Below are 26,673 nucleotides of genomic sequence, written 5' to 3'. Positions count from 1 at the left end.
AAATTAGATTCGAGAAAATTTAACAATAATATTTTTTTAAAATAAATAATAATAAATAATAAATTCATTATTAATAAATAAATAAATAATTAATAATACATTTGTAAATAAATAATAATAAAGTATTTTAATAAATAAACAAATTTAGTTTTCCTTTTCTTTATAATTTTAATAAATAATAAAATTAAAGATTGTTTTCAAATATTTTTAAAAATAGTAAAATGTCAAAGACGGATAGATACTAATAGTATTATATTCATATCTATTATGGTCTATTATGAATAGAGAGTGATATTTTGTCATTTAAAATAATTACCTTAAAATAAAGTTATTTTTTAATACAAAATTAAATTAAATTATTAATTTAGTTTTCTAAACTTTATCTAATACATCTTAAAAATTAATCAAATTATAGGTAATAAATTTTTTTGAACGTTTTTCTAAAGTTCATAAATCAACAGACAGAAAATAAAATTCATAATTAAATTTAGATTCAAGAAGATTTAAAAATATCAGTCAAATACCTAACTGTTAAAATTTCATAATCAATAAATTAAATATATATATATATATATTAAAAACTTTTCAAAGTCGAGGAGGCTATTTAAAAAAAAAAAAAAAAAGAAAATCTGAAAATCACACTTTTACCAACTAAACGCAGAGATTCTATCTGTTTCTACAAGCAAGGATTTGTGTATATGAAACAAAAAAGGAAAAGAGAAACCAATCATGTGGGATGAAAGAAACGACGCGTGTCGTGTTGGCATGTCTGGGGGAGGCTCGGGATGAGTCTCGTCTCGACCGTTTGGCACGTGGGAAGGGACGCTCCTCATCACGTGATGCACATGCCACCTCATCTTGTTCTCATCTCACCACCAAAGCCGCAGTCTCTTTTGCTTTGCAAATTTTGCTGGGACCCACACGTGATTTTCTTTTTCTTTTTCTTTTTTTTCCCCCTTTTCTAATTTAATATCATTTTCTTTTGGTTTTGGCCTATTTGTTTGTCTTGTTGCTAGTCCTACCGTAGCCCTAAAATTAAGATTTAAGAAATAGGAGAAAGAAAAAGATTCCCTCTGCTTAAAATTTCGTGCGTTTCACCCTCTAATTCCCCAACTCCCCGTAATGGCGATGGCCCCACCGATATATATTCAAATCTAAACCATATAATAATAAAGTACAATTACAAAGTTTTAAAATAATTTCCATCGGCCTTTTTTTTTTTCCTTTTCCTAAAATATCGAATTTTATTTTAATTTAATTTTTAAATTTCAAAATATTACCGTTTCTCCGACATTTATAATTGTTTCAATAACATTGATATTGATGAATTAATTTTAAATTATTATAATGTGAAATTATAAAATTGATATTTAATAGTGAGAAAAATAGTGATAATAAATTAACTATAATTTTTTCCATTCTTTCGAATTAATTAATAGACATTGACACTAAATATTAAAGATGAGTATATTTAGTCATAAAATTAGCATGACTTTCTTTTTCAAAAATCAAAATTCAATTTCCTTTATTGTACTACAAAAACAAAACATAATTCCTCCAATAAAATTGTAATGGTTTAAAACTTAATGATGAAATTGAAATGTAACTCAAAATCTAACCAAATTGGAACTTCTAAAACAACTGAAATTGAAACAAATTGCCACTTTCTACGTCATATGTACTGAATCAAAGTAGTGCTCAAATTATATATATAAAAAAAAATATATATTTTTTGTTCCTTTTCCTTCCAAATTTGTTACTGTCTACACATTTTAACTTTTATTTCCAAAATTTACAAAGAGGAGGCTGTCTACCCAGTTGTCATAATGTGTACCACATTCCCTTTATTTACACAAAAACCTTTCTAAAAAGTTTTTTCAGTCTTTTCACTTAAAACCACTACATTTCAAGAGAAGATAACCCATAAAAGCACTAAAAAGCATTTACAGAAGTACAAACTTCCCCTGCACTGACGGGTTTTCAATTCAGCTGTAAAGATCATCATCTCCAGCACCCATAGTCGAAGCAAATGGGTCTGCAGCTCCCGCTGCTGCATTCTCGGTTCGATCAGGGAACCGAAACTCAGAACCAATCCCACGAGATTGCTGTAGGGTCTGAGCAAAGAGCTGGTACTTCCTGATGTCTGAATCACTAACACTTCGTCGAGCATACTTCATTGACTCCTCAAAATGTGCTGCCTTTATCTCCGAGACGTCATCGATGTCGTCTTCTTCCATGGCTTCCAAGTTTTCACCTTGCTTTCTCTCCCTTTCGAGATCCTGATACCCATTTCGTGGATAAAAACAAGTAACAGATCAAAGTAATTATTTATAGTTCCATAGAAGTAATTTTTTAAAGTAGTGAAGCAATATAAATGAATACCATCAACCTGGTGTTGGAAATTTCAGATCTCAATGTGTAGATATCACTAAACACAAATTGAAGAAAGTAAAACTAAAAAATAATCACCTTTTTAATCCATGTCATTGAGTCTTTTTTAAGTAGAGTCAATAAGTTAGTGTACATGCGACTAGTTTAACAAAGAGTAGAGTGAAGAACTCAAACCAGCACAGCCTAGAAAGAAAGTTCTTGGCAGATTACAACTGGCCCAAGAAAAAGTAAGTCAAGAAGTTAGTGTAAATGCTAACTTTTAAGGAAAGTACGTTGGTTTCAATTTTCATGGAAGGGAAAAGATACATCTTCAGAGAAAAGCTTGAGGCAGCGACAGTGGATGAACATGGTTTCTCATTTCAAGAGGGCCTTTATTACTAAGCTTGTCACTGAAGAGTTCTGATTTTTTCCATAAAATGTAGTCTTTTTTGAAGGCCATATATTTAAGTTAGATTGTAGTTTCTTCAGTTGTTTTTCTATTTTCAGCTTTGGCCTTATCAGCTGGAAAGAGCAAGGGAGACTGGTCTGCAGTTGGCTAGGCAGCAATGACCAGGGTCAGAGAGATAAATAGTATGTGGATGAACAAAAATAGGGGAAACAATGGACAAAAATGAAGGAGATGAAGTTATTTGTGCGTATAAGAAGCAAACACTTTACGTAGTCTGTGAAAGCAATTTTAAAGAACCGAGTTGGTTAGAAAGATCACCACATCGATGACGTATCATCAAAAACACCATTGTCGTTTAAAGAAGTTGTTAATCCAAAGTCCTTTGTGATAACCATTTTATTTTTAATGTTCTGTTTTTGAAAATTAAACTTGTGAACGCTACTTTTACCAATAGTTTCTTCCTAAATTACCTGCTTTTTGAAAATGTTCTTAAAAAACCAAACCCGATTACGAAAAACTCACATTTTGACGTAGAATTCAAATGTGTTTTAAGTAGGATAAAAAATTTTCCAACAAATTATGAAAAAACAAAAAACAAAATGGTTATCAAATAAAAGTCCAAGAACAGTTCTTTTAAAGAGCAATAAATTCAAGTAAAAGATGTTCACTCAGAGTCAAAGTTGCTGCTACATCAAACTGTAAAATTATTATTTATTATTATTATTTTTTGGTAAAGAAGTACCTTCTCAATATTTTCTCTAATGGCATATTTGCAGGCACGCTGACATATTTCAGTGATATCAGCTCCACTAAAGCCATGGGTGTACCGTGCAAGAGCTGATAGATTGACATCTTTAGCCACCGGTGACTTTCGCAGACATGCTTTGAAAATTTGAAGACGAGAAGACTCGTCAGGGAGTGGGATGTATATTAATTGGTCCAGGCGTCCCGGCCTCAGCAGCGCGGGGTCTATAATGTCTGGCCTGTTTGTTGCCCCAATTATGAATACAGTCTTCTTTGCAGTCATGCCATCCATTTCTGTAAGAAGTTGGTTCAAGACTCTATCTGCTGCCCCACCAGCATCTCCAACAGAACTACCACGCTGTGATTTATCATTTTTAAACATATATATTTGATTTTAAAAAATTGATAAGAAATAATGAATTAGCCAAATATCCATCGAGGTTTGAAGACTTAGAACCTGAGTTGCTATAGAATCGAGTTCATCGAAAAATAGTACACATGGAGCCGACTGACGAGCCTTATCAAATATCTCTCTCACATTTGCCTCACTTTCACCAAACCACATCGTCAGCAACTCAGGTCCTTTCACACTTATAAAGTTGGCCTGGCATTCATTGGCAATTGCCTTAGCAAGTAGCGTTTTACCACAGCCAGGGGGACCATAAAAGAGAACACCTTTAGATGGTGACATGCCAAATTTTTCAAACTTCTCAGGATGCTCCACTGGGTATTGGACAGTCTGCCATAAAACAGCCACAAATAGTCGAGTTCAGAGAGGAAAAGAAACGCGAGGCAACATGCAGAATTAGATACACCAAAAGCTCAAAATTATAACTTCAATAATATAAAAGGGTGCAAACCTCCTGGAGCTCTCTTTTAACATTTTCCAACCCACCAATATCATCCCATGAAACGTTTGGAACCTCCACAACCTAAAAGCAAAAGGCAACTTTTGAAGTCTTTATAACAGCGTAGTCAGTTGAAAAGAATGGCAACACTAGAGGTAATTTTTCTAGCAAAACTAACCACAATCTCTAGCAAGATACAAAAGTAGTTATTTCAGAATAAAATTTTAGGAAGTGCAGACTCACAGTTTCTCGCAAGGCTGATGGATTAGAAGACCCTAAAGCAGTTTGGAAATGTTCATTGGTTACAGACATGGAATTCAAAACCTCGGCATCTATTGTTTCATCTTCCAAGTCGATGACATCCATTTTCTCCCTAATACACTGGAGTGCTGCTTCAGTGCAAAGAGCGGCAAGATCAGCACCAACATAACCGTGGGTATCCCTTGCAACTCTCTCAAGATCAACCTGATACAAAGAACGGCTTCTAAAAAAATGCTTCTATATGGAAAATATGTTAAACTGAGAAATTGTGTAGGGTGACATTAGAAAGAATCTCACATCCTCTGCAAGTTTCATGTTCTTTGTATGGATCCTAAGAACTTCCAATCGTCCTACTTCATCAGGTACACCGATATCAATCTCCCGATCAAATCTTCCAAATCTCCTCAAAGCAGGATCAATTGAATTGGGTCTATTAGTTGCTCCAATAACAATAACATGTGCTCGAGTCTTGAGGCCATCCATCAAGGTAAGAAGTTGGGACACAATACGTCTTTCCACTTCTCCATGTGTTTTCTCCCTCTTTGGTGCAATAGAATCAAGCTCATCAATAAATATAATTGAGGGGGCATTCTTTTCAGCTTCCTCAAATGCCTTCCTCAGATTACTTTCACTCTCACCAGCTAACTTTGACATTATTTCCGGCCCATTAATCAAAAAGAAGAATGCACCTGTCTCATTAGCAACAGCTCTTGCTATAAGAGTTTTTCCAGATCCAGGAGGCCCATATAGCAATATCCCTTTTGGAGGCTTTACACCAATTGATTTGAAAAGTTGTGGGTGTCTAAGTGGTAATTCTACTAACTCACGAATCTGAGCCATTTGCTTCCTGACACCTCCAACATCATCATATCCAACTTCATTTAATCTCTCCTCATCCTCACGTTTGATGGGCTCTCCCTCACAGAAGATCTCGGTATCAGGTGCAACAACACAGTATTCACCAGGGTCTGTTTCTATGACCTTAAACTCAACACTTCTCATTCCACCCCGGACTAAGAACAGGTCACCCTTCCTTACCGGTCGATATGCTTCCAAGAAATAAGCTAACAACAAGAGTGGCAATAAATCAGAATCATATGCCAATCTTTTTTCAGAAATTCTATAATCCTAAATCAAGGGAAGATAAGAAAACAAAAGTGCAAAAACCTCACGTTTCAAATATGCATCAAATAGGTTGCCAGTAACACCCTCTATTGTATCATCAACAGGGAGGATATGAACCCGCTTTCCATACTTCACATCAGGACACTGATGGATAGATACAACATCTCCAAGACGAACTCTGAGATTGGCTCGTACAATTTTATTCATTTTGATTTTTGACTCTTCACATTGATCATCAGTGAGTACAATACACACCGTATCTCTCCGCTTCTTCCCCTAATATAATCAAAACAACAATGCAAGTAAGACTGATTATAACTCTCCTGGGTAGATGGAACTATTTGCTAAAACAAGCATGGAAATCACCTTTAATAAAATAGTATCTCCTCTAAAGAACAGTAGCTTTTCCATGGTAGCAGGATGCAAAGAAACCACAGAGTTATCGTCATTTATAGCCTCATCAACAACTAAACGATTTGGAGACTTCTTGCGTTCCAAAATTGCAGTGGAAAAATCCCGTTTAGTACTTTTCCTATTTTTAAACAAAAGATTCAATGTGAAAACTCACCAAAAACTGCAATTTATAGCTCAATGATTACTAAACTTGATTGATTGGTCAGTAAAAATGAGTCAATCAAGTCAAAATATTACAATTACATGCGAAATTTTAGCGTCAAGGGCAGTCACTTCTTCTTCATTAATGGTTGAAAATTTTCAGTAGACACGTTTAGAGTAATTCCTCAATTCGGATATAACCTTAAAACTCTCAGAAAAGTTAAAAGTTCTAATCAATTAATGTTAAATAGACACTTCACATTCAACAGAATCCCTGAACATGCTTAAGCTCCATCTTCTCTCTTATCTAAATTCAATACAGATATGCTAAAATCTTCCCCCAACCTGTCTATCTCATAAGTGGTAAAAAGCATGGCAGAACAACTAAAAATTTCCTGAACAACAGTGTTAGAAACATACGGTAGCACCAACTTTTCTCGTTCTGGAGTAAGATACCGCTAAAATCTCCATCAACCTTTCTAGCCGTTTGAAACCCAGAAAAATTCACAGCTAATTACCGGGCCTGAACAAGAACAATCAAGATAACAAACGAAAACTTACTGGTCCGATGAAGAAGAGGGTTCGTGGCCCTTATCAGTAACCGATGAGCCTGTTGGTTCTGTCATCGTTTTAGCCTTTTGTGTTTCGAATACCACAAGGGTTTCTGCAAGTTTTCAGACCATTGGTGCAATGCAGAAGGAAGATACGAAGAAATATAAAATAGACCACACTGCTGTAAGGAAGACGGACAACCGAGATAGCCCGTTTCCATATAAACGTTGGTTCCAATGAATTCTCTCCACCTATACTTGAAACTAATGGCGGGTCGCCATGGAAGCAACGCTAGCGGTGAAGTAGGCGCCATTTTTCAGTAGTAGGTGAAATCAAGAAGATGCCGTTTGACAAATTGCGGATTTTATTCTGTTTGGATCCGCCATTGTATCTGGGCCTGGCCCAATTAAAACCAGCCAGCCCAATTTCATTGCTCGAGAAGACAAACGCAGGGCTGAGACCGGCGGTGATTGAGCTTTGTTATTCTTGCTTGCCCTCACGGACGAAAATCTCGGCGAAGTAAAAGATGGGTATCGAAATTTGTGGAAGAATAGACAAAGTAAATGGAAAAGGGTTGAGTTATAAGGAATTTGTAGAACGATACATGGAGAAGAACCAACCTGTGGTGTTGACAGGTCTCATGGATGATTGGAAGGCTTGCAGCGATTGGGTCGACGAGAATAGGCAGCCAAATCTAGGGTTCTTTTCCACTCATTTCGGGAAATCCAGGGTACAGGTACTGAAATTTCCCCTAGAAGATTATCTTTTTAGTTCTGATTGATAAAAGCCAAATCTGCTAGGCTTTTCTGAAATTTCATATATATATTCTTTTTTGTCTAATCTCATTTCAGCATGATGCATTCTGATTCAAATTCTTAGTATATCCAGGGATTTTATTCAGTGAAATAAATGGGTTGCTTTTATTCATGCATTTAATTTGTAAGGAGGAGCCTTGCTCTTGCATCTCCCTCTTATTTATCATTTCCTTGTTTTAAGAAACAGCATTAAGAAGGATGAATGTTTCCTTGTTGCTTAAAGATTAATGATCCAGTAGAATGCTCCCATTGTGTTCTGTTTTGGAAGCTGGTAAATGAGAAAAAAGAAAAAGAAAATGAATTGATCCATTTTATTGCTAAGTAAAGAAGGAATGATGCAAAAACGATCAGCCATGTTTGCCTGACTAACCATACCTTTTTTCTCCTTAGTGCAATATGGCTCTTGAGGGAAAATATTGGGAATTTCGTTCTTCCAATCTCCCTCATGTGCAATGTCTTACCATAGAAAACAAAGTAAGAGGGAGCACTTATTGAATTTCCTAATATGTGATTGGGCCATCTCATTTAGTTTATGTAAAATTCCACTTTTTATGAGGTCCAATAATCATTTGCCACTTGTAGGTTGCAGATTGCAGTACTAGAGAATTTATAGATCAGAAGAGAGTAAAATGTCTGTTTCAGAGTTCATTGATCAATGGGGTCAGATAATCATTTGCCACTTGTAGGTTGCAGATTGCAGTACTAGAGAATTTACAGATCAGAAGAGAGTAGAAATGTCTGTTTCAGAGTTCATTGATCAATGGTGTAAGGAGCCTATACAGGAGCATGGCCTTGCCTCAGACCACGGACTTACAAACAAGTCTGTACTATACTTGAAGGACTGGCATTTTGTGAAGGTGTAAGCATCTACTTATCGTTCTTTTTTTGTTATACTTATTATTTAGAACTAGTGGATATATATGTCTAAAAAGAATAACAAATTGTAGGCCTAAGAAAGCCCATTATTTTACTGCTTCTAGTGTCGAATTATTTGGTAAAATGGTTGGTTGGAACACGTGTGCAAGACGAAATGGCTCTTTTAACCCCTTGTGATGTTGCCTTGTTACACCTTATTTCAAGCATGTTTTATTAACAGGTGCATTTTTTAGGATAGAGTTACCATTCTTGTTGACTAGTGGATTGGAATGCAGTTCATCTCATAGCTTCAACTTTGAATCTCAACTATGAAAAAGCTTAGGAACATCCTTCTTTTTCAACTGAGGATAACAATTAAAGGGTATATTGTGAAATGGTGGAAACGTCTTGTTATGGTTTCTCCGGATATCCTATTAATAGAATTTTGTATTCATTATTCAATGTTCATCGTACTATAACTGTGAGTATCCTGCTTAACTTCTCCTGTGCTAATCCCACACTCACGCACAAGTTTTACTAAATTGACTGCGATTTGTTACAGGAAATCAGAGTTTATTCCTAAATATTTTATTTTCCATTATTATTTCCTTTTTGGTGTTTTTCATTTATGTATTTTCTTTTATTGGTTTATTGATGTCTATTTATTCACCTTGTAGAAGGTTGATTATGTCCTCTGAATTACTTTGATTTATTCAATAATATTCAAATTTAATATGGTACTAGAGCATTAGGTTTATTAGAGTTTTGGTCTCATTAAACCCTAGTCGCCAAAGTCCTGTTCGTTATCTACCCCTGTCAATCGACATCGATGGAGTTAGGTTTTATGTTCGTTTTCCTCCGTTGTACTGGAATTTTCTGTCACACCTTTTATACCAGATCACCTAGCCCTGCCTAGCTGCGAACTGCTCAGATCCGTCGTTGCTTAGATTCACCTGCTCCATGTTACGCCATGAGTTTTTGTGCTCCTCAGATCAGTTGTGTCTCCCAGATTTGGCCATCGACCGAGGCAAATTTGTTGGCCCCTTGTCTCATGGGTTTTGTTTTGTGCTTCCCTTGTTTTGACGTTCCCGATCTGCCTCCATCCAGATCTATCTTCAATTCGATGTACATCCACCTCAAACCCTACTTTCAGATCCATTCAAGTTGTGCTGCCTCCGCTTAGCTCCACAGTTCGTAGACTTATCTAAACCCAGATCCGGCCATCCGTGACTTCCATTGGTGTTCGTTCAGCTGTCTAACCTGCCTGAACCCTCTCGTAGCCCCTATCCTTCGCACATTAGGTTGTGCTACTGATACCAGAATTAACTGTCGTTCACTGTGACTACAGACTAGATCCTCCACCATTCGTCCCTCTAACCAGATTGCACTACCTCAGGTTGTCGTCTTCGGATTTGTCGTTTGCTTTAGATGCACTGCCTAAGAGCCTCCAATCTCGTTCTTCCATTAGCGTAATGTTTCAATTTCAGACCGGTTTGGTTCAGATGAGCCAGTTCGATTTTAGTTCGATTCAGTTAGTACGGTCTGGTTTGGTTCATCCAACTCGGTCCGGTCTGGTTCAGTTTACTCAATCTGGTTTATTTCAGCCATCCTAGTTTGGTTCAGTTAATTAAGTTTGGTTTAACTTGGTCCAATTTAGTTTATTTGCGATTATGGCAAATCTCTTTTTAACAAAGGTATTTGTTATGTTTTCAAATCAGTCGTTTGTTGGTTTTGTTGTAGATCTATATGAGATCTTTTAGCCTAGAAGTTGTTGTAGGTTTTGTTATAGATCTTGGTACGAGGATCTATGTTTCCAGTCCAGAAGTTTGTTTTCGTTCTTCGTGGGTTTATGTTTCCAGCCTACTTTATGTTTTTGTTCTTCATGGGTTTCCGTTTCCATCTTAGATCTGCTGATTTGTTTCGGAAGTTATCTTTGCAAACCCAAGTTGTTTGCCAAAATCTACCACCTTGAGTTTGAGGGACAATGTTAAAAGGAAATTAGGGTTTATTCTTAATTATTTTATTTTCCATTATTATTTCCTTTTTGGTATTTTCCATTTATGTATTTTCCTTTATTGGTTTATTGATGTCTATTTATTCACCTTGTAGAAGGTTAATTATGTACTCTGAATTACTCTAAATTATTCAATAATATACAACTTTCACACTATTGACTATTCGAGTCATTGTCTTAAATTTCCATGCTAGATAGATCTTTACATTCTTCTTACATTATTATTGTTTGGAAAGTGCTGCAATAGATTTTTGGTTGCATGACTATCAAATCATGGGCTTTGTTAGTTAGAGAATAGCTAGATATGTGATCTCACATGTTTTCCTATCCTTGTTGATCTGATTCTCAGGAATACCCAAATTATACAGCATACTCAACTCCACACTTCGTTTGTGATGACTGGCTCAACCTGTACCTTGACAGTTACCGTATGCACAGGGACTCTGACTCTTACCAAGAGAAAGATGAAATAAGTTGTTCTGACTATCGTTTTGTTTACATGGGAGCAAAAGGTGTAGCATCATATAAACTGTTGCACTTTTTTTAATGTTTGGCCTCATCAAAATTTATACATGGTTCTTGATCAGGTTCTTGGACTCCACTTCATGCTGACGTTTTCAGGTCATACAGCTGGTCAGCAAATGTTTGTGGAAAGAAACAATGGTTTCTTTTACCTCCTTCTCAGTCTCATCTTGTATTTGACAGGCATGGACATAATTTTGGTTTTCTCCACTTTCCTTGTTAACTGATGGTTCAATGTGTTGGATGTTGATCTTGTTCCAACTTTGTAAGTAGCCACCAATTTCTGTTCTGAAGGGTCTTGTGGACTTGATTAACTAACTATTTCCATTTCATTAGTACTTAAGATTGAGAAGAAAAAAGTGATGGAAAAGATGTTAAAACTCTAACTGAAAAGAACCTACGAGTCGTCCATATTTTCTTTCTCTAAGAGAATTGCTTCTGTATGTAAATGTAGGATGGTGATCTTTCTCACATTCTACATTTAGAGTCATTCAATATTTCGTAGCCTGCTAGTGCCTATCTATACAAGCATACTTTATCATCAATTCATCTCATACTTGCTCTCTCAGAGCTAACGTCTTTGGGCTTTGTCATTATTATTTCCTCTTTTTCTAACTTTTTGTTTATATTTTCAAACAGGAATATGAAGGCCTGCATATACAATATCTTTGATGATATAAGTGAAGATTTGTTTCCAGGTTTTAAGAAGGTAAGTTTGATTCCATATGTTCAACCTCTTCTCCTTCTATCTCTTGAATATATCATCTTTTTCCATGTTCATTTGTTTATCATTATGCAGGCTGCCTGGTTGGAGTGTACTCAAGAACAGAACGAAATTATATTTGTGCCTAGTGGCTGGTATCATCAAGTTCATAATCTGGTATTATACCTCCTTTATTTCTTTTATGTTCTCGTGCTGCAAATTAATTTGTATATTTTTCATGGTTTTAGGGACCATTATTTTATGATGATCACTTGTACTTGTTCCACTATGATCGATAGCTTGAATTGTCCTTTAAGTTCTCAACTTCCGTTCGATTATTACTTCTAATGTTTGATCCAGTTTGCTTTTTCTTTTTCCAAAGATTTTTCTTTAACAGTTGAACTTTTTTGAGGTTCATCCATATTTTTCATCATAGTTTGTCCCCTCAATAACCATTCTATCTTTTGATATGTGTTTGTTTCTTTTCAGGATGACACTGTATCAATAAACCACAATTGGTTTAACTCCTACAACCTCTGTTGGGTGGTAAGGATTGTTGTTATCATGGGCATTACACAATCTTTCTTCACAACAGGATAAACAATATTCTGATCCAACTGGCCCGTTCTCTGCTCAAATTTTCATTCTTTCAGTTGGACTTGATGTCACGGGACTACAACGAAGCTAAGGAGTACATAGAAGACATTAGAGATATATGTGATGATTTTGAAGGTCTCTGTCAGCGCAATCTCGCAGCTAACACAGGTAGCATAAAGTTTTGGATAACTATAATACCTTAGGCTGTGATTGAATCTTTCTGTAAAATTTCTCAACGGTTAACACACTGACCAGATATACAAAGTTGCAGTGAGGGAACTGCCCAAACAACTAGATCGTCTTCAACAATTCAAGTCATGAACACATTATCTCATTCTCTAGTTTAATTTAGAGTTGGACATATACTTTCAAATTCTTACTCAGCATGTTGAGACCAGAGCGTCACTAGGGAGCAAGCTCTTAAGAACTCCTGTTATCTCATTATTAGGAGTTTTCGGTGGAAAGCTCTCTAAGATGATGCATATACTGCTAGTATTAAGGAAGGAATATGCATACACACTTTACCAATATGGCATTACTAGTTAATTTATACAACTTTTTATCTCTCCTATCAGGCATGAACTTCTACGACTTTTTCATCTTCTTAGCATGCTTTTCGCTCGCCAATTTGGTTGTACTTGACACTCTAGCTAGAGACACCGAAAATGTTGCTGGGAGCTCATCTCCAATGGTTCAACAGTTGGCTCAGAATCTTGCTTCAATACAGAAGATTGCCTTGAAAATGAAATTCCTGGAATGTTTTTCAGAAGACCAAGGATTCGTGTTGGATTTAGAAGAAACACACAAAGATCCCAACTTTTCTAAACTCTGTTATTCTTTAATTCAAACTTGTGGGTCCATACACAAACAACAGATTTCGAACTTTTGTACGAAGGCAATTGCAACACATGATTCTAGGACATCGAATGTCATTCAAAACTTTTGTGATGGTGTTTCATCGCCTGAAGATCTAGTCAAATTTATCGACACGGTCTTAACCAAACACACAAACTTAGAATCACCAGAATGATTGTTTTCAAACATGCACAACTGATTCTCAAGCTAGTTGTTAGTAGAAGAGTGTGGTTCATCTTCATCTATCAGGCATTTGAGAAATGAGAAATATGATGAATCCCATTGGTAATGGTCCTCCTGGCATTGAAGTGACAAATCTTGCGTACAGATTCTCTTTCTCTCTCATGATTGGATAGTCGCAGTGATTCAAAGAAAGGGAGGAAAAACAGAGGTTAGTAGTCAGTGGTTTGATTTGAAAGTGACCCCAGTGGTGGATCAGATTGTGGGAGCACCCACCTAAGATCACCATCTTTTATGGGCCTTTGCTTTTTCCCTGATCTGTCCCCATAAAAGTGTTGTTTCCTTTGCTTTTGTTGGTAAAGTAAACTGTATTATTGTATGCTTTTTCAGTCCAGGCCACCACACAAAGATGAGTGTCTGTGTTTAAAGTTGGCGGCACCAAGCAGTGGCGTCCATTTCACTCTTCTCATTCACCTCAACCTCCCTGTTCTCCATTACCACTGTTCTTCATTCCCTCTCATCTCTTGTTTTCTTTCGAAGAATCTGTATTGAACAAATCCTTGGAACTGTTTTTAAGTAGTTTGTGAATGTGAGATTTCTGTTATTTGTTTGTCTAATCGTTTAATTTTGTAAATCATTCAATAGAGATCGGATATGACATGTCTTCTAATTCATAAAGATATATCACTTCAACCCCAATACTTGAAAAAAAAGTGTGCCTGTTCAAACATGTTTTTACCGTCAAATCATGATGTTTCATATTTATAGTCTAGGTAAGACTCGTACATAAAAAGGTACACCAATTTGCATGAAACCATCTCAATCCAAATAGTTGAGTTGGTGGATAAAATAGGAATTATGGAAAATTTTAAGGACAAAATGGAGATGCAAGGATTTTTCATCATAACCTCTTATATATATATGTTTACTAGGTGAGTATTTAAACCTCTTATATTAAGGAAAAGAGTATATATCAATTATCTTAAAACTAAATTCATCTTAGCTTAAAATAAGTAAGAGATTAGGCATCAGATTAAGAGAGGATCACATTCTTAATGACATGACTATCCGAAAAAATAATGGTATTGATCCTAAAACAAAGAATAATTGTTGTGGACATTAAAAAAAATGGAAAAGTGGAAAGCGAGAATATCTAACCAATCAATGCGTAGCTTAGTCGATAAAGCCGTTTAATGGTTGTGTATTTCTGGCAGCAACTTTTAACTTTGCTTGCAAATCTTACCTATTATTGTGGATTAAGATGTGGAATAGTGAATGTTATGTAAATAGAACTCCAAAGATATAAAATTATTTTTTTAAAAAAATATATACTTGGAACATTCTAATATACATAAATGTTTGTATCTCACAAAATTATCCAATCATAATTTTTTTTGCATGTAACATATTATTCTTACTTTAATTAATTAATTAATTATTAATTATTATTATTATCATCATTATTATCATCATCATCAGGGAAATTTTCATGGAAAAAAATATCAAACTATTTACAGAAATAGCAAAAAAAAATTCATATACATTGATAGATTTCTATCGGTCTCTATAAAAAAAGATTAAAATTTTGTTATTTTGTATAAATAGTTTTCCTTATTTTTCTATTTTTGAAAATCTCCCTTATCATCATCATCAACATCATCAGAAAAATTTTCACATAAAGAAAAAAATGTCAAACTATTTACAGAAATAACAAAAAAATAATAAACACTAATAGACTTCTATCAGCCTCTATCAGCCTTTATCAAAGAAGATTAAAACTTTGTTATTTTGTATAAATCATTTTCCTTATTACTCTAAATTTAAAAATCTCATTTCTTCTCATTATTATTTGCGATGAGAGTAGAATGCATGATTGCACCAAAATATACGAGTGTTGTAAAAAAAAAAAAAAAAAAAGTTGGAATGGCATTGACCACTGTCATTAATTATGTTTGGTTGACTTTTCATTCTCTCCTTTTGATGTATTCATACCATCACTGCAGATATTCTGTATGGTTCTTCTAAAGATTGAATGTTAAAAGAGCAATGCAAGTATGCTATGCTTCTTTATTGCTCCCCACATGCAAATCCATAAAGTATGGGACCTTAAAAACTGATTTGAGCAAAGTTTTCTTTTGACAAATCTTAGTGATGCATGACATTATGTGCCACTTTACTCAATTTTTAAAAATATATGTATCTTATCTATCTTCAAAAAAAAAAAAAAAAAAAAAAATCTTATCTACTCATTTAATGAGTCCTTGTCATATTTAATAATTAAGCATGGATAGCTATAATAATTCTACTTAATTTCTTTATAGCTCTATTTCATCTTATTTACAATTTCATTTTTAAAAAGGCAAATCTTCACTGATAGAAAAAATTTGAAACTATTTACAAAAATGATAAAAGAAAAATATCGATAGTTATTGATAGACTTCTATCATGGTCTATCTATCAATGTCTATTACATTATATCAATGATAGACTTCTATTTATTCTTATCATTGATAAATTTCTATCAGTCTCTATTAAAGAAGATTAAATTTTGTTATTTTGTATAAGAAATTCTCTTATTTTTCTATTTTTAAAAATTCTCTTTTAAAAATTGGCTTAAATTTTAAACGCTGTCATAATAAATTAATTTAAAATATGAAATTGTCCTCGTGTAGTCTTCACACTTCAAATAAGACAAGCAAGGATAAAAGGGTCCATCTCTGCAAATACTAAACCATCTTGAACTCTTTTGTAAGAGCTTCACTCTTATCACTATTTGGTAAGAAAACTCATCAATCTAGAACACTTCACAATAATCTAGGGTATATATGTATATATATTTTGTATTACACATTTTTTATATAATATTTCAAACATTCAAAATTGGATATTTTATATCTTTATGTATGACTTGTTTGGATTGACTTAAACAATATTTTTCACATAAATCGTTCTTATTTAATTTTTTTTATAAGAACTGTTTAAAATATATTTTAAAAGTGTTCCAAAAGTTATTTGGAACGGTTGTCAAACACTTCAACTTTTTTCTAAAATGACTTATCTTCAAAATCAAACACTTAAAAATTAAATTAAACATACGGTTGGTATACCAACTTGTTGCAATAAACATCACAACATTGACAAGTGATATTTATTTTTTGAAAGAACAATAAACTTAAAAAGAATATTTACCAAACTTATTATAAATGGAGAGAATCTCATTGATATTGGGAGTGTGATTAACTTGAGAGGAAATCTTTTGGATTATTATGTTCAGCTTTTGTGTTCCTTTCGTTTGTAAGATTTGTCTTTTATATTTGTTTTGAACTCGAGGAAAATTGGACCCCATCATTTCATAATTTTGAATACATCTCCTATTATCTCCAGAATTTACAATATCCCAAATGGGCTCACATAGGAAAAAATAAGAAAGAAACCAAATATATATATTTTAATATATTATATTAATATTATATATATATATTATATAAATATAAATTAACAATAACAGCAACCCAAATCATTCTGAAGACCTATAGAGAAAGTGGGTAAGAAATAAAATCCCCAAAAAATAAACAGAAAGAAAAAAAAAATTCTATGCCATTGTGATCTGCTCATGGACAGTGTACATTTCTACCAGGACCTCCATAGTAAAAATAATTGCCCCAAAGCTTGTTTTTTCCTTGTCTTATGTCATAACAATTTGGACGATCAGCCAATAGATGAAGGTTTGAGACAGGAAGCAAGCTGTTGTCCCAATCAATTATTTGTAGATTTCTGAAATAAGAAGCTTTTCCATAGCCTTCTTCTGCAAAATGGCCACTTCCCATTTGTGTTGATGTGTGGAAGCCTGTTGATCTTGTGTTTACTATTTCTCCTCCAAATTGGATCATGCTGGCATGGCTTCCCAAGTGACTGAACAAAAATGCTGGCCAGTAACCTACTAAAAGACCCTGCCCAATTTCCAGCCACCAGTTTCCGTGCCTCGGATCCTGCATCAAGAATCAATCGGTAAAAACCCGATAAGGAAAGGTAATAAGGGTAAAGGGACAACTCGTAGACTTTGAAATCAATCTAGATTATAATGACTAGTTGTCTAAAATGAGATTAGTTGGGATGTGCATATGCTGATGTAGGCTAGCTCTGCTTATGGGTAAGGAAAAGAAAGGGTGTTAAACCTAAATTGAGGATGGGGTTTTTAACAGATTTATTGTGAAAGGTGGAATATTTGCCTCCTGGTACAGAACCTAAAATGACTACTTGACAAAGAAAATCTTGAAAATAATTTGTATATTTTCACTGCATAAAAAGCAAACAGTGGATTTCCCATGTGGTTCAGTTGTTGGTTTGGGGAAAAATCTCCAAAGCTTTCACAAAAAAATTAATATAAAACTGAGAGAAACTTATGGAGAGTTGAAAGTAATTCACTGGTAGTCAAACCATCAAAAGGGGAACAGAAATCTTTGCTAAAGAAGAAAAACAAAATTATCTAGGAGTCCCTATCAATGGCAAAGGAGAAATTCTTGCTTTGGAAATGATTAAGGTTTAAAAAAATGTTTAGATAATATAAAAATTAAGATACAAAAGTCAATTTTAGCATAGCTCAATTATTTTTTGCATTTATCTTCAACCAAAAGTTCAAATTACCTCAACCCCACCAATTGTTTTTACAGACAAAGTTCACATCCAAAAGGTAATTTCAAGTTTCACCATGTTTACTGTCAAAATCACCTCCATTTGAAAAGAAGGCAAAGTTATTTTGCAATCACTCCATCTTCTCTCTCTCTCTCTCTTTTTTTTTTTTTTCAATTTTCTTTCATTGGATATTGAAAAAAGCTCACCTTCCAAATCATTAAACCCACATCAAATTGTCTGCCATTGTAGTAAGATCTTGGAGATATTGCAGCTCCTATGGCAATCTTGTTATTAGTTTGGACAAAACCTGAACACAATAAGTTGTAGCACCCTGTTGCTTGGTATGCATCTGTCTGAAAAACAGAAGAGAGAGAAACAAGTTCAAAACTAGAAAATTTTCTTTCCATTTCCCTTGAATCTTAAGAAATTTTACTGTAAAGTAAAACTGACCGTCCAATATGTGAAGAATCTAGGATAATTATCTCCATATAACTCAGGACTAACCTGATCAATCACCATAAACAAAATTTACAGAAATTTTCAGCACAAACAGAAGCAAATTGAAAGAGAAAAAGAGAAATAGAGAGTGGTAAAACATGCCTGCCAACCAGCTTCAATGGTGTTCAGATCATTATTGAATGATCCAGAAATAACCCAAATTTGAGATAAGCTGAACTCATATTGATCACTCACATGGGGTGCCCAAACATTTATGTTTGCTTTTGCTCCATAGTATTGTTCTCCATTAACAAACACAACAGCATGCTGTAAGAAATGGAAAGTAAAACTGTCATAGATTGACCATTGTTTTTGAGCTTATAGAGACAAAACTTATAAGCCCTTTCATATTCTCTCATGTTAGAATGCTTTGAATTTGATATTCGTATTTGTCATATTTACGTTATTTATGATTTTGACCTTAGGATTTAGAAAAGTACGTTATATAAACTCTTGACCCTAAATGCGTCTCTAATCTATATTCTAAATTATTCACTTTAATAATAAATTGCTCGTGAACATAGCTAACACTTTGCTAGTGAGTCATGTAAATCTTTGTATCGATTTCTACTGTTTACACTTTTATGCTTATCTTTATTTGTCTATTCCATAACATCTCAATTATTTGATCATTCCCTGAAGGAGAAAGGATGTAATTTGGTGTAGTTCTTAGCCTATAATGGTGGAAAACTTAGCTACCCTTTTCAATGGATGAACTACAGATGTATTAAATCATTTGGAAAGAAAAACAAAATGAAAAGACAGTTTTGTCTTGATTCCCAGATCAAGCAACAAACAACCAAATCAATCTCATGGCATTAATTCTTAAACTAAAGGAATTTGAAGAAGAACAAGAAGAAAAGGAAACTACTAACCTCATGCCCACTGCCTGTTGAATCTCTTCTGATAGATTTTAAAGGCTTTCTTCCAAATCTTTGAACAGAACTTGCTCTTAAAATGTCTTGTTCTGTAGTTCTTCTAATGGGAACAGTTCCTTCAGGGCATGATTCACCAGTCTGCCGCCATAGCTGAAAGCTCTCTGCAACAGAATCGGCTGAGGAATTGTAACCTTTTGGCCTCTCTGGTGGATCCTGAAAATTGAAATATCATTTCTGTCTCTCTCTCTCTCTCTCTCTCTCTCTCTCTCTGTTACCATTTTATATTCCATTTTGTTTAGAATAATTCACATTGCAGATAAATCAAGTTACCGATGGCCGTTGCCCTTTGAGCTTGTGGTGATCAAAAGCAGGTTGAAGATGAGAAAGCACACAATCGATTAAATCCCCATCTGGGCTCTGTAAAAGAAGAAAAATCAGCAAACCCCAAACCCTCAAAGTTTCAAAAAAGAAGAAAAAAAACATGCCTGAATGATCTTAACGGGAGGTTTATTGACGTTCTTCAAGTACGCTTCAACGCCGTTCAGTTTCTGATACTCTTCGGCGGCGGGTCTGAAATTCTCCGCCGCAATGGGCGGCGCCGACAGAAGAAAAGAGGTCGAAACGAGGAGAAATAAAGCAATAAAAGCCGCTAATAACATTGAGAGGAAGAAAGAGAGGGGAAAACGGCCAGATCAAAGGAATGTTTTGGGGTGTCGTTTTGGTAGAAGAATACGTGCGTTTGTACGTATCGGAGTTGTCGTATTAGGGCAAAAAAGAAAAATAATCAACAGAGCTTCTTAACTTAACACTTGACTTCTTCCTCCTCTGCTTCGAATTCTCTGCATGTCCTTACAAAACAGAACGAACCATTCTCTTCGGAAACAAAAACCCATGAATATTTTTACACAATATCCGCCATTTTCAACCTTCTATAATATATATAGCTTTTCTCCATTCGAAAAGCATCTTCGCTTCGTTAATGGCGATTTTCTGACAGACAGAGAAATTAGAGAGCACCAATGTTTTTTTTTTTTTTTTTCAATTTTTAAAAAAGAAAAGGACCAAGATGGCTTGGGTTGTCTCTTTATGAATAGGAAACTGGTCAAAAGGCTCGAGAAACTAAAAAAGGAAATGGGTTCTTTTCTTTTTCTTTTTTGCAGAGTTGAAAGAGAAAGAAGCAGAGATGGCCATTTGAATTGTTGGGATTGGGTTTGTGTTGAAGAAGATGGATGAAACTGAGGTGGGTTTTGCTTTGATTTTGATTTCACTTTGGAGAATTCTGGCAATGGAAGAAACAGAGAGGGGAATCAACCAGACAAACTTGGCCTGAATCTTTTTTAATGTTCTGTTATTTCACCTGCAAAGCTGGTTCCTCTCTGATACAATTGCTTGCACTACACTTTCTTTTTCTTTTTCTCTTTTTTTTTTTTCCCCTTTTCCAAAAGCAGCAGAATTTTCTCTCTCTTCACTACCAAGCAAATTCTGGCTGGTCTGGCACTTACATTTGGGAAAATTTGAGTAAAACTACTCTCTTTCTCCACACTGCAATTTTATCTTTGAAAAATATTTTTCACTCCAATATTTTTTCTTTTTAGCTTTTATTTGATCTCGATTTCAAAATATTAACATTCTAGTTTTAGTATTCTGTTTAGCTTCAATTTAATTTCTATATTTTAAAATGTTATAATTTTATTTTTGAGATTTGAATTTTTACAATTTGGTCTTTAAGTTTCGATATTTATATTTTTAATTTTATTTTTTTTAATTAATTACTCATTTTCAATCTTTCACGTCAATCTCTATCGATTAATTAAAAAATAATTGTAGAATTTTAATAGTAATGAAAAATAGTGAAACTTAATTAATTATAATTATTGTAAATTAACTAACTAGTATGTGTTACTATTAAATCATAAATTTTGGACCAATCACAAATTCTTATGTCATTTCTCAAATTAATGACGAAAGTACAAATCATCAAATTTGGGACTAATTAGAAGTTGACAGGTGTCTCAAATCAAAATTGAAGACATAAATTGACAAATTTCAATGATGCCACGTGTTTTCTTCATGACCGTAGGATCGAATAAAATTAATTTGGTCAAATTTGATATTATTATTTGGGCCTAAATCCAATTAAACTAAAAAAATAGGCTTAATTTGACCCAAATGCCAAATCCAACTAATTGGCCCGAAGTGGCCAGATCCATGGACCAACCAAGCCCAAGCCTACGAAGCCAGCAGGGAGCTCTATAAATAGAGGAGTTCTCCTCATTTGTGGGGTTAGCAACTCTACACTCCAAAGGACCTAGAGACAATCAGAAGATGCTCTAACTCTTGAAGTTGACCACACTTGAAGACTGAATTGAAGTTCTTTTAAGATACAAGCATTCTTCCAAGAGTCTAAGCTTAAGAACATCCACACGCTTTGCTTCTATACATCAAGCATACAAATTCAACCGAGAGAAAACCAGAGGATCAAGTACTAGAGATCGAACCACATCGCATCAAATCAACATCAACATCAACATCAAAATCAACTCAAGTTCAACTCCACGAAATAAGTTTCTCCGGAAGCCTCATGCGAACACTAATCCTCCAAGAAGATCATCAAGCCTAAAGACTGATCATCCAAGAAGATCAACAAGCCTAAAGGCTGATCATCCAAGAAGATCAACAAACTCAAGAATGGGGGATTCGTAGATACTTCAAGCTCAAGTGCAAAGGATTCGTCGATGCTTCGTCAAGCTTAGATGTCAAAGATTTATCGATATTTCATCAAACTTAAATGCAGAGGATTCACCAATGCTTCGTCAAATTCAACTGTGGTGGATTCATTGATGCTTTGTCAAGCTCAAGTGCGAAGGTTCGTCGATGCTTCTCCATCTTCAAGTTTAAAGGCTTCGTTGGTGTTCCTCCATCTTCAAGTTTAGAGGTTTTGTCGATGCTTCTCCATCTTCAAGTTTAGAGGTTTCGTTGATGCTCCTCCATCTTCAAGTTCAGAGGCTCCATCGATGCTCCTCCATCTTCAAGTTCAGAGGCTTCGTCGATACTCTTCCATCTTTAAGTTTTGAGGCTTCACCACTTCCTCTTCGAAGTCAAGTTTGGATGTCTCCTTCCTTCTCCAAAATGTTGTGCAACTTTACTTCCTCTCCAGAAATGTTGGTGCGACTTTGCTCCTTCTCCAGAAATGTTGGTGCGACTTTGCTCCTTCTCCAGAAATGTTGGTGCGACTTTGCTCCTTCTCCAAAATGTTGGTACAGCTCCACCCCCTCGCCAAAATGTTGGTACAACTTCACTCCCTCCCTCAAAATGTTAGTGCAGCTTCACTCCCTCTAAAAAAAAAAATGTTGGTATGGCTCCGCCTCATATGCGAGAACAACTCTAGTCCGCTTGGCTTCGCCTCATACGCGAGAACAACTTTAGTCTTATCTTATCTTCAAAGTTTTATCAATAAGTAACATAAAGGATAGACCTTTCTGAGGTCATCCTTATGTTGATCAAATGGAGGGTTGTTAGACCCTTTTGGGGTCATCCCCATGTTGATCGAGATATAACAAGGCAAACTTTTCGGGGTCATCCCTATGTGTTGGGTTTTATGTCCTAAAACTCGCAGTTTGTAAAATGATAAACATTTTCTATAATCAATATACTTATTATTGATTTCATAAATTGTATGAAAGTCTAAATCCAATAAACTAAGACCCATGACTATTGTATCAATACTTGAACTTTATGTGGAGTCATAAGAGTTGATCATGTTTGAGTAAATAGTCAAAATGATCTATGGTACATGGATAAGGTTGAGTACCTTATTCTGGTAACACCATTGGATGCGGCCTACTCTGTAGTTGTTACAAAGAGTTGTAAAGTGCTATATACAATGTGATCCTAATTCGTACCTATTATGACACGAGGAGTGGGGGCATCCTATGCAATGAGTTTGCATAAGATCAGGACCAAGAAATAAGTCACTCTTACTTTATAAGACTATTTATTGTTTAAGACTGACTTTTTTCACCTAGATGACCTAGGTAACTCGATCTTAATCCTGAGCTAAATATGAACTCCTGTTTATTCGGGATTGTCTTAGATTTACATAGGTGAGGGTTGGCTCAACAGCGCTGGCTCAATAAGACTCCCATTTCAGAGGTAAAACTAGATAGATAGCTGGGGACATAGGGTGCAAGACGGGGTTCACACCTACCCAATTTAGGGATAGGGGAAAGGTTGTTCTCTTAAGTAGGTCTTAAATAAAGGGCCCCACCCTCTCACTGGGATGAGAGAGTTTGGTTTAGTGATTGGATCACAAACTAATTGTTCATTAAAGGATCAATAGGAACTTGAGTAATAAGATGTAATCTCGGGGATAAAACAAATATTTGACCCAAATGAAACTATGGGCTTTAGTGGAGTGGAGTGACCTATTAGTTAACGAATGGAGATTAATATGGTCTAATGAGTTTAGCCAATTAATCTCGGATCGTCAAAGTTCATGATTTGTAGGTCCGCGAGGTCCCTGCTAGCTCTAGAATAGCGTGATAAGTTAATTTGAAACGTTCAAATTAGAATTAAATGGAATAGGAGAATTTATATATTTAAATATGATTTAAATATATAAATATGGATATGTGTTAAAATTAATTTTATATTTGATATTAAATTAATTAAGTTTTATTTAATAATTAATTTATGAAATTAATTAAATTTTTATTTTTTTTTAAAATCAAAATTTGATTTTGTGATAAAATTAAAAAAAGTGAAAAACAAAACACAAAATGGAAAAAGTTGATTTTCCATTATCCATCTTTCAACTTGCTCATTCAAATGACATTCTCTTTGCCTTGTCTTCTTCAAGCATGAGTTGCAACTCATGCAACTCTCTCTTTTGCATGTTGATCTGCAATATAGTGAAGAGATTAGAGTGAAAATCGGGCATGCAATCTATAGAGAATTTTAGAGAAAATTCAGTTTGAAGAAAAGGTTCTTCACAAAGATTGTTACTGTGAGTTTTTCTTCTTCATCCCTTGATTCAAGCTTGTTTTAAGTCCCACAATTCAATCTAGAGCACCAAGAGAATAGTGGGAAAGATGTTGAGGTGGTCTGCAACAAGATTTGGAGAAGATGGCAGCTGGAGAAGGAGCTTTGAAGAAGTCCTACAAGAGGTATGCTATATATTTTTGCCAAAATTAGTGAATTTGAGTGCTTAGATGATCTTTGTGCTTCCCTTGTTGCTGATACAATCCTACACTATGTTGATTAAATAGGGGTTGTTAGACCTTTCTAAGGTCATCCCTTTTGATCAAGAAGTGGCGATATAATAGGGTTGTTTAGACCTTTCCTGGGTTGACCAAATATGGTTTTAGACCTTTCCGGGGTATCTCATGTTGGTTAAGAAACGGCGGCATAATAGGGTTGTTAGACCTTTCTAGGGTCATCCCTATGTTGACCAAATAGAGTTGTTAGACGTTTTTGGAGTATCCCCATATTGAAAGTAGCGACTATAGATTTATTTAGACCTTTGCGGGGTTATCCATATGTATGTCAAGGGGGCGATCGAGACATTGCTGCAAACAAAGAATAATAATAATAATAATATAAAAAAAGGCTACCCCTCGAGTACGAGTTGCGAATAACTTTAATTCCTATAAAAAGAATGGGGGCAAGTTAGTAAAAAAAAAAAAAAAGTTTGTAATTCCAAACGATTAAAAAAAAAAAAGGAGAAAATTTGAAAGTATATACATATAAAGAAAAGAAGAAAAAAAAAGAAGTTGAAACTAGAAAAATAAGGAAGAAGAAAAAAAAAGTCAATTAAAAAAAGATAAGAAAAGAAAGAAAAACAGAAAAGAAAACATAAATATTACTTGTCGTACAGTCCACTTACAGGGCTGGGCGATCATCAAGCCGAGATGATTAGCAAATAAGAACCAAGAATTTTGAAGTATTACTTGCCGTTCTTGACTAAGTTGCAAAAAATTAGAACCTCAAGCTGGTCCATTTATAGGGTTCGGTGAATCCAATCCCTAATTTAACCTGAGATCAATTAAATCAAATAAATTGAACAATCTTACTTGTTAAATTCAAAATTGAAAAGATTTGGGGAACTTGGGCATGAATTAGTTCAAAATCAAATGTTGAGAGCTATCCAAATTTAGCTAAATTCCATTTAAATTGGGGTGTATCCAAAATTTACCCCAAATTTTAATCATCTAAGTTTATCTCGAAATTTTTGAATCAAATAAGTTATGGATATAGTCTAGAATTCATCCCAAATTAAAATTTGGTCATATACCAAATTTTATCTCAAATTCAAATCCCTTTATCTCCCGTCAAATCAAATTATGGACAAGTATCTAAAATTTATCTCAATCAAAATTTGGCCATATTCCAATTTTAAATTGCGAAAAAGATCTAAAATTTATCCCAAATTGAAATTTGGTCATATTCCGAATTTTATTCCAAATTCAAGTTATGCAACCTTAAGCTTTTATCTTCGATCAAAATAAATTGTAGGTAAGGAAAAAAAAATCTCAATTTATCTCTTACTAAAATACTAAAATTAGGGCATAATTTGATTGACCCAAATGTCAATGAGACCAAAATGACCCAAATGTCAATGAGACCAAAATTCAACTAATTGGGTCGAAGTGACCTGATCCATTAACTAACCAAACCCAAGCTCATGAAGCCTATTAAGGAGCTCTATAAATAGAGGAACTCTCTTCATTTGTGGGGGTCAGCAACTTTACAGTCCAGAGGACCTAGAGAGAATTCTCCCAATAATCAGAAGACGCTGACATACAAGCATTCTTCTAAGAGTCCAAACTCGTACACATTCAAACGAGAGAGAATGAGAGGATCAAGTATCACATCGCATCAAATCACCATCAACGTCAACATCAAAATCCATTCAAGTTCAACTCCACGAAACAAGTTTCTCCGAAAGCCTCGTGCGAACACTAATCCTCAAGAAGATCACCAAACCCAAAGGCTGATCATCCAAGAAGATCAACAAGCCAAAGACCGATCATCCAAGAAGATCAACAAGCCTAAAGGCCGATCATCCGAGAAGATCAACAACCCGAAAGGCTGATCATCCGAGAAGTTCAACAAGCCCAAAGGCCAATCATCCAAGAAGATCATCAAGCCCAAAGGCTGATCATCCGAGAAAATCATCAAGCCCAAAGGCCGATCATCCAAGAAAATCATCAAGCCCAAAGACCGATCATCCAAGAAAATCATCAAGTCCAAAGATCGATA

The 26,673-nt window shown here is 34.7% G+C and overlaps 3 protein-coding genes across 8 annotated transcripts; 1 reads left to right on the top strand and 2 right to left on the bottom strand.

The window, feature by feature from the left end:
- Positions 1-1,724: 1,724 nt before the first annotated feature.
- LOC120071344 (cell division cycle protein 48 homolog) lies at positions 1,725-7,092 on the bottom strand. 2 transcript variants are annotated; one of them, XM_039023559.1, is made up of 9 exons: positions 6,874-7,092; positions 6,124-6,289; positions 5,805-6,033; positions 4,930-5,696; positions 4,615-4,836; positions 4,384-4,455; positions 3,981-4,262; positions 3,522-3,881; positions 1,725-2,279 (listed from the first exon to the last, which is right to left on the bottom strand). In XM_039023559.1, the coding sequence occupies exons 1-9, from the start codon at positions 6,936-6,938 to the stop codon at positions 1,986-1,988; spliced, it is 2,457 nt and encodes an 818-aa protein (XP_038879487.1). In that variant the 5' UTR covers positions 6,939-7,092; the 3' UTR covers positions 1,725-1,985. The 2 variants fall into 2 exon arrangements, with proteins under 2 accessions (XP_038879487.1, XP_038879488.1); XM_039023560.1 differs by lacking the exon at positions 6,874-7,092 and adding an exon at positions 6,733-6,867.
- Positions 7,093-7,250: 158 nt separating this feature from the next.
- LOC120071345 (2-oxoglutarate and iron-dependent oxygenase JMJD4) lies at positions 7,251-14,022 on the top strand. Of its 5 annotated transcripts, none has more exons than XM_039023563.1 (10): positions 7,251-7,600; positions 8,366-8,536; positions 10,898-11,060; positions 11,136-11,253; positions 11,710-11,779; positions 11,870-11,950; positions 12,263-12,319; positions 12,427-12,538; positions 12,946-13,616; positions 13,796-14,022. In XM_039023563.1, exons 1-9 carry the CDS (start codon positions 7,391-7,393, stop codon positions 13,398-13,400), a joined length of 1,437 nt encoding a protein of 478 aa, XP_038879491.1. In that variant the 5' UTR covers positions 7,251-7,390; the 3' UTR covers positions 13,401-13,616; positions 13,796-14,022. The 5 variants fall into 5 exon arrangements, with proteins under 5 accessions (XP_038879491.1, XP_038879489.1, XP_038879490.1 ...); XM_039023564.1 differs by having other exon boundaries at positions 7,464-7,600; positions 8,262-8,536; XM_039023565.1 differs by having other exon boundaries at positions 7,473-7,600; positions 8,373-8,536.
- Positions 14,023-16,891: 2,869 nt separating this feature from the next.
- LOC120072305 lies at positions 16,892-20,917 on the bottom strand. Its single transcript, XM_039024759.1, has 7 exons — positions 19,899-20,917; positions 19,744-19,830; positions 19,411-19,626; positions 18,638-18,802; positions 18,488-18,541; positions 18,244-18,390; positions 16,892-17,394 (listed from the first exon to the last, which is right to left on the bottom strand). The coding sequence occupies exons 1-7, from the start codon at positions 20,070-20,072 to the stop codon at positions 17,017-17,019; spliced, it is 1,221 nt and encodes a 406-aa protein (XP_038880687.1). The 5' UTR covers positions 20,073-20,917; the 3' UTR covers positions 16,892-17,016.
- Between the last annotated feature and the right edge of the window lie 5,756 nt (positions 20,918-26,673).

This window comes from Benincasa hispida, chromosome 2 (assembly GCF_009727055.1).
Source record: "Benincasa hispida cultivar B227 chromosome 2, ASM972705v1, whole genome shotgun sequence".
NCBI lineage: Eukaryota > Viridiplantae > Streptophyta > Magnoliopsida > Cucurbitales > Cucurbitaceae > Benincasa > Benincasa hispida.
This window is presented reverse-complemented; position numbering and strand designations above follow the sequence as displayed.